Source organism: Colobus angolensis, unplaced genomic scaffold, assembly GCF_000951035.1.
Source record: "Colobus angolensis palliatus isolate OR3802 unplaced genomic scaffold, Cang.pa_1.0 Scaffold221, whole genome shotgun sequence".
NCBI lineage: Eukaryota > Metazoa > Chordata > Mammalia > Primates > Cercopithecidae > Colobus > Colobus angolensis.
In genome coordinates this window covers 2,195,922-2,204,291 of record NW_012115389.1, presented here as the reverse complement: position 1 = coordinate 2,204,291, position 8,370 = coordinate 2,195,922, and the positions used below count along the sequence as shown (strand labels likewise).

The window sequence follows — 8,370 nt, the reverse complement described above, 5'->3', positions numbered from 1 at the left end:
TTTATATTTATATATATTTCTAAATATCCAAGGGTCTTCTAGTTGGGAAATGCCACTGGTTCACTTATTTGACAATAGCATATAGTTATATGTCCACAACTTGTCTGTAATCTATCAAGACATTTGGGGAATGCATTGTCACTGGTATTATTGAATGACAGCAGCAGTACATTTGGCAATAACTCTTAATTCCCAACTGGACAATGAATAACATGTAAGACATGCTAATGCAGACACAAAATTACAAAAAATAAAAATAAAAAAAAGCTGTATTTTTATCTTTTCCTTCTATATAATGAAGATAGCATCTGAAGACAGCATGACCCTGTTTGAAAACACTGGAATAAAAGACATCCATCCCATTCTAGGCTATAGTTCCATGAAATTGAGTAAAACCCCAAACAAAATTTAACTGATTGTGGGTTAAGACGGTATTTGAATTTTTTTTAACCCTGAAATTTCTTCCCCTTACCTTGCAACCTCTGCATCACATTGGCGATATCCCGAGGACACCGGGAGGCCCCTCTGGAGGTTGCCATGGTCCCTCCAGAAGCACAAGTCAACACCAAGAGACTCTTCACTGGAGGCTGCACAGGGCTACACCACTCTAGAAAACATGCTTGGACTTTTCTAGGTCTATTCCGTCATAAATGAATTCCAGGCATTTGCAGCAGTCAACGAGGAGGCAGCTCTCCCAAAGACTAAACTGGTTTTTCTTTTGTTTTAACACAGTCCTTTTAAATCAACTGAAGAACCTGAAAAACATAAAAGAAAAGGTACAACATAAAAAAACAATCTACAAAGGTCACCACAGTGCTAAAAGGAGAAATATTTCTATTTAATTTGAATGTCTGGTCTATTATCAAGTGAAACAACTTAGTGAAAAGCACTTATAAACTATAAAGTACTGTGCAAATGTTAGGAATTCCCATGATATTTGATAAAATAAATACATAAATGAGATATATAAAATAAAATTGGGTTGCTAAAAGAAGAAATGTTCACTTTCATTCTATGTTTTCTTTTTAAACTCTAAAGTTTTTCCGTTGATCTATGAAGCGTTTTCCCTTATACTGAAAACACTCAATTGTAGTTTTCAACATGCACGGGTTCTCTTATCTGCTAATTTAGCCTGCTTTGCACATGTTTTGCTCTGTTGTGTTGTACACTTTCCAGGAATAGGACCAAATCCTAGTTTCTCATACCAATTTGATGAATTAAAACAGCATAAATGTAAAAACCATTTCATTCTAAAAATTTGAGTTTCAAGTACTCCAATTTTAGAAGCCAAATGGGTCTGATTTCGTTTTTCTCCTACCTATGTGTAAAGACTCAAAAGTTGTAAGGCTAGGGGTGGGCTGAGCTAAGCAGAGTGGACATCTTCCTTCTAAATTATCTGTGTTGGTTAAGATTTTGTTTTTGTTTTTGTTTTCGTTTTGGGACAGTCTCACTCTATCATCCAGGCTGGGGCGCAGTGATGTGATCTCAGCTCACTCACTGCAACCTCCACTTCCCAGGTTCAAGCGATTCTCCTGCCTCAGCCTCCTGAGTAGCTGGGACTACAGGTGCCTGCCACCACACCCGGCTAATTTTTTATATTTTCAGTTGAGACGGGGTTTCACCGTGTTAGCCAGGATGGTCTCGATCTCCTGACCTCATGATCTGCCCGCCTCGGCCTCCCAAAGTACTGGGATTACAGGCGTGAGCCACCGTACCTGGCCACAGTCTCCATTGCATTTCTAGGTTATGATGATGAAAGTTAAAAAAAGGAATAGGGGAAGAAGGGGAGAATGGCAAAAGCAAAACTCCTAAAGAAAGCTCATACATGTGAGATGGTCCACCTTCCTGAAGGAAAAAAGAAAATGAGAGAAGTCTGTGAGTGCTATAAAAATTATATTATAACTTGGATTACAGTCCATAAAAGAGCACTGCTCATGAAGGATTTCTTAAGTAATAGAGTGAAATTATGAATTACAATTTATTTTAAAATGGCATTACTAATACTATTATATATTGGTATCTGGTCAGAATGTATGAATGCAAAGCTAGTAATATGCTCTTTAGCCTATTGCCTTAAAAAAAAAAGGGAGAGGATGCAAACCTTTGCACACTGCTGCTGCTCCAAGTGCAATGCATCAGAAGGATGTACTGGAGCAAGAAAGCAATTACTAAGCAAGACACGGAACAGTGATGCAGTGAACAGCAGTCATTGGTAGGAAGATACAGGCAAACTTCTCTTGGCTACTTGAAAGGAGTATTTACTAGAAGTAGGACCCAATACTTGGTGTCTTATAGGCTAGAGAGGTACTTCTCAGTGGGTGACTCTCCAAGGGAGTCTTCATGGAGAAATAATTACTTGTGGCTGGGCTGTCACATACATACCTATAGCCCTGCTAGAATTGTGTGCCCATTAGCAGCCTGTATCTCCTGGGGGAAAATATTCCACCTGCCCACATACAAAAGCTATCTTAATTTGGGAGAATAATAGATAGTGAACAGTGCCTGAAGGACCTTAAAAATGGCTCCCCTAAGCTGTTAGGAAGTTAGGTTTTCAAATGCAAAAATAAAACTTTCTGAAATCAATCAATCAACCAACCACTCTATCTATTATCTATATCATGTATCTGCATGTATATTAAAGACATTCATTTCATTTCAGATACCCCACTCCAAGCTGGGCTCAGCACCAGAGCTCACAGATGGTTAACACACAGTCCCCATCTTCAATCAAGAATTATGGAATTAAAAGGGATTTCAGTAAATCATTGCAACAGAAATCACTCTGCTTCTATCGTCTTCTAATTCACATTCACATAGCTTGGTAGATTAATCCTGAAATATTGTGCACGCCCTCTCTCTCTCTCATTACATTAAACTCAGAATTTCCCTGCATGTGCCCACTATTCATCCAGTTTTACTTTCACAGCATAACTAACACATTCAGAGTGCCAGAGCTCAATGCTGGGATTACTAAGGTGGATGTGACACAAAGACTATTTTTGAGGAGCTTAGGACACAGTGGGAGATAAAACATAGAAAAGATAATATAAAAATACCAGGGCTAAGTGCAAATACCAAGATGCGAGGATACAGAAGATGGCGGCTATGCCAGTGTGGGTGTTCTGGAAAGGTGTCCTTCTTGGCAAGGAGCAGACACCCGAGCTGAGTCTTGGTAAATGGGTTAGTCACTCAGGTGAAACATATGAAAGACACATCCTGGGCAGGGTGAAGAGCTTGAGCAAAGGCCTGGGCATGAGTAAAAGCATGACTGGGACATGGAACTACCACCAGTCAGACACTGAGAAACTCTACAAGGTGACATTCTGGAAAAAGAGGGTGGAGAGTGAGGTTGTGTCCAGATGACAGAGGGCCCTGAGTGCTATGCTCAGAAGTTTGGTTCTGGCTCTCTAGCGGGCAACTGGAAGCCACTGAGAGATTTTAAGCTGGAAGTGAGAAGGTATAACTGGGATTATTGTAGCTATGGTTTTAAAAGTTGTATTCGAGAAGGACAAAACTGGAAGATCCAGAAAGATCAGTTGGGAATGTATCTCAGGAATCCAGGTGGAAGATGACAAAAGATAGAAATCAGACAGAGGGAGCAGAGTGAGTGGAGAATCAAATACAACACAGCTTTAGGGAGCAGAATTTGTAAGACTTGGTGACTGGTCACCCGGGGTGGGGGTGGGTATAGGTGGGATTTCCAGGGTGTATATCTGAGGAGTCTCAGATGACTCTCAGGATTTGGGATGCCATTAATTGGGCGCAGCAGAAGTGGGGCTGTATAGGTTTTATAGCCAAACACTCTCCCCTTCATGCTTCATATCTTGGAACAACTCAGGAGCAATTTCTTCATTGCCCCTTCACATCACCCCTCTGAAGAACACTTTCAGCTGAACAAATCTAAATACCTAACCCAGGAGCCGCACACCACTTGAAGCTTTTCCTAAACACACCAACCAACATTCACCATTATTTCCCACTGAGGCCTCTAACACTAGTAATACATACTATCATAGGTACAATTTGGCTTCTACCTTTCACTACTGCTAGTCTTACCTCACTCTAAACAAACTGTGAACATTTCACTGGTATAGAGGCTATAACATTGCAAAATCTCATTCATTGACACCAAGTATATCCCTGACCACATCCTAGGCCTCTGATACATATTTTTTGTTTCATTGAATCAAGTTCATAATACTTTACATTTATGAGAAAATCCCCACAAAACCTCTTCCTCTTCAATGCAAAAAAAAGTGGATGCAATATCCTTCCTTTTTCAGACATTAAACATTTTGCTTTCATCATTCACATGTACACATATTTCCTATATTGTGAAATCATGATTTTCTTGCTTTTTACTGACACTTTATCTTATTACATGACTTGATAAGAAATTTAAAATGATGTTAATAAAAAGAAGTTAGTAAAAGGAGACTGGGAATTAGGAAATATCAGTTCTAGGCTAAACTTTATCCCAGCTACTTGGGTGATTTTGAGCTGGTTCTGTGTATGAAGGTCCTCAACAACTACCTATTGGAGGAGAGTGTGGTACCAGGAAATGCGCAGACTTTGGACTAAGAAAGACCTGGAGCTGAATCTTAATTCTATCTCTTGCTATGCACGCAGGTTTAAGAAAAGTGAGCTTCTCTGAGTCTTTCTTTCTTCATCTGTAAAATGACGTATACTTACGCCAAATTAGGTTTAATTTTATCCTGCTTAAATTAATTTTTTAAAAGATAAATATGTCATATTTCCAGCAGATTGATTGGCATGTAGCAGAGTTTCAGCAAATACTAGTTTCCATTTTCCTTCCCCTGGTCCCAGTTTCTCCACCTGCAATATGAGAGATGACCCTAAAATGCAGAGGTACTCCCAAGTGTGCTCTTCAGTTCCAAAACCAATGGCAGCACAAGGCACAGCTAAAACAACGACTGCGGCAAGGTCATGAGATCCTCCAGCTGACTGTTTATGTAGCAGTGTTCTGGCTATGGACACGACAGAACCACAACACCAGAGGCAGATCCAGAACATCAATGAACTCACTATTCCCCAGATCAATAAAACAGTTTTTAATAGGTGCAGGATACTGCGGGGGCACGAAGGAGAGTGAATGAAGAGTGAAGCTAGGCATTGGGATGGAATGGGAGAATTTGGTGGACACTGATGAGCTGTATACCAATAAATAGTCCCTGCACCATCTCCAAATTTTTCCAGGGGAAGGAACTAAGATTATGATGCAGCTAAATACATCCACCTCATAATTAGCAGAAACGTAAGACTCCCGTATTTATTATTTCATGATAAATATGTATTGAGTAGCTATTTGTAAGGGACCATAGTACTGAGTAAACAGCAGTCAACAGGAGAGACAAGCCCCTCTTAGAACTTATGTTCCAGTAGAGGAAGATGATGTAAACAACGTTACAACAAAGGAGGGCAAGTATTATAATGGAAAAGTCCAGGCTACTATGGAAGCAAAAAAAAAAAAAACAAAAAAACACCCACCCAATCAATAACCATCTGCTGCATTATTTTAAATTCAGGACACAGAGGGAATTTGGACTATCTGCTATTTGGGATGCACCCAGCTGAAAGACATACTCTTCTCAACATCACTCTGTGAAAAAGCACAGTTGTGAAATACCACAACTCAATTTTTTCTGTCTCTTGGCAGAATGGACATTGGCTCTTGAATCAGTTTCTTGTTTGTGTTACTAAAAAGGAATACACTAAGAAAAGCACTGAAGAAATACTACTAAGCCACAAGAATATATATAAGCAATGCGACTGAATTTCTAGGTATTAGGAAACTACTGCAGAAAATTTCAAACCCTGCAACAACCAGAGACAACGTGGCTCATTTCTAACCAAAAAGAAAATGAACTGCGAATATAAATACATAAACAGATTCACAACAGGAGGAAGCACAGATATTAATTAAATGTCTAGACATGTATAAGAATAGCACTAATATTGAAGCCCACTATTGAACAAAATTTTTAAAGTCATGAATAAATTTCAGTTTCCCTTCTATTCGTCTTTTGCTGAAGAGAGTTCATGTGCTGTTTAATTTTAAATTTAATTATTATTTTTCTATTCACCCATTAATAATGGTACTAATTAATGAACACTAAGATGGCTAAAAGGCAGAGAAGAACAGGGACATCTTTGAGTTAGTATAAGTATACTACTAATATATGTGTGCAGGTTATCAGGGAACAATGCTGTTTCTTATTCACTAGTATGAATTACACAGAGTAACAATAAGAAATGATCTTTTCCCTAGAAGAAGACAAACAAGTAAGCAAAAGACAAAGTGCATAGCAGATTAGCATGAAAGATATTCAGTGTCAAAATCAAATTTTGTTTATTGTAAGCCTAAAGTATAAATTACACCCAAAGACATCTGCAACCTCCTTTCCATCCTTGCTAGAATATATATTGCATGCCTTGCCAAACATTAGTTCTCCTTAGATCAGACCACAAGGAAGTACACATTTAATAGCAGACACACAGAGGACCCTGCAGAGGTGTTTGGGCCCTGCATGCCTGTCACATTCAGACCACAGGGTGTGACTGCAGTAGCTAGAGCTAGAGTTGTGAAACCTTGCCCAGTTATGGGCTTCCTATATCCTGTGACAGTCACATCTCCTTTCATTTCCAAGATGCTGTGTGTGCAGCATAGTTATCAGAAAGTAGGCCCAGTGCAGCACCAAACAATTCTTGAACATTTTTAAATGGCAAGCTAGCTTCCTCCAATCCCCACTCCCTGGCAGGAAGGAATCAAGTAAAAAAGAGTTCTTAAATGAGGTCAATGAGGACAGAAGAAAACCAGTTTGTGAACATCATTAGTTCAGAAAGATGAAAGTGAGTCTATAAAATAAGAGCTAAGCAAATATTTTCAAAGCCTAGCAAATATTATTATCTGGGTCAGTCTGAAGCTGTTTCTTAATCTTCAACATGAAACATATTAAGTTAGTATAGATCTCTCACATTTTGTTCTAAATCTGCCACAAAGTGATGAACAAACAAGAAAAAATAGATATGTATTTTGTCACACTGTTCTGGTGATGTCAGGAACTTTTTGGCCATATTACAAATCTTTTTTCACCATGGGGAATAAAAAGCCTCTCAAAGAACAATCGTCATGACTTGTGATTAAATCTGCATTTTATGAAGATGTAGGTCATATTAATGACCTTTGCCTCATTGAAACTTATTATACTTTCTCTTGCATAGGTCTGGCTTCTGTATACGAATGTTGTCTTTGGGAAAGTCATTCTCAGATCAAGACGAAAAATGGATGGGCATTAAAGAAGAGAAAAATAATTAATTTTTAACTATCTTAACATTCACAGGAACATTTCACATACAAATTTTCCACCCCAAAAACAAAAGTTCAGAAGTGAACATTCTGGGATGCTAAGGCTTCATTGCTGATATTTTCCTCTGGGCTGGACCTGACTCTATTTACGGAAGGGGGCAGAACTTCCAGCATCCAAAGCCTGGGATCCCAGTCAGCACACCCAGCCTCCCTTCCCAAGGGGCTTTCCTTCCTGTGCGGCTGATGGCTGCTTCATTTTGCACGGATGCCTGCCCGTTGCGATGCACCTGGCCGCCTGTGCACCACCATTTCCCAGAACTCCTCCGCCAGCAATGCAAGATCTCTATGTGAAACGTATCTTTCAAAGAGGAGATGAAAGTTATCTTGCCCTCCAATGCAGGCTCTGCTGGGAAGCAACTGCACCATGACAGCGCCGCTGGAGTCTGACGCGCCCGGGCCTCCGCGCAGCCTTCAAGTCATTTCCCTCCCCCCAGCCTTTCCAAAAATAGTCAGGGGGTGGAGGAAGGGAGGCTCCCAGAATCTGTTCAACGCCCTACCTCTCCCATCTGATAGTAGCAACAGTACCGACCATCACAATAAGAGGGTGGCTGCCTTTTGCTTCTGCACCATTGGAGCCCAGGGGATGTGCCACAAGCGGAAATGACAACTCAGAGAGGGGGATATTAATAGGGACATCTACGTACGAGATGCAAAGAGGCTCCCCAACCTCCTAGTCTCCTTATCTATGAGTATCGCACACATACACACATCACTGCTACCACCCCCTCCCATCAAGCACGCAGAGCCCAAGCGTGCAGGCACAAACTTGCTGACAATTTGTCTGCAATGTGTTCGTCTTGCACCTCTCTCTCCTCTCCCTGTCTCTGTCTCTCCCTGTCTCCCAGTCTCTGTCTTTCCTTTTACCTTGTCTCTCGGCCTCGTTCAGTTTCCCAGCAGCGAGGCGATGCAAGCGAACGCCTCCTCCCGGCTCGCTGCGCCCAGGCTCGGCGGGACCCCGGGGATGCGCGGCTGTCCGCCCGCCC

The 8,370-nt window shown here is 40.7% G+C and overlaps 1 protein-coding gene across 1 annotated transcript in view; it reads right to left on the bottom strand.

Annotated features, from left to right (window-relative positions):
- SYNE1 (spectrin repeat containing, nuclear envelope 1) overlaps nucleotides 1-8,370 on the bottom strand; it is a 543,966-nt gene extending 535,596 nt beyond the window's left edge. Inside the window, 2 exon segments of the mRNA XM_011943785.1 lie at nucleotides 473-755; nucleotides 8,252-8,370. Coding sequence (XP_011799175.1) covers nucleotides 473-539 — 67 coding nt within the window. The 5' untranslated portion in view covers nucleotides 540-755; nucleotides 8,252-8,370.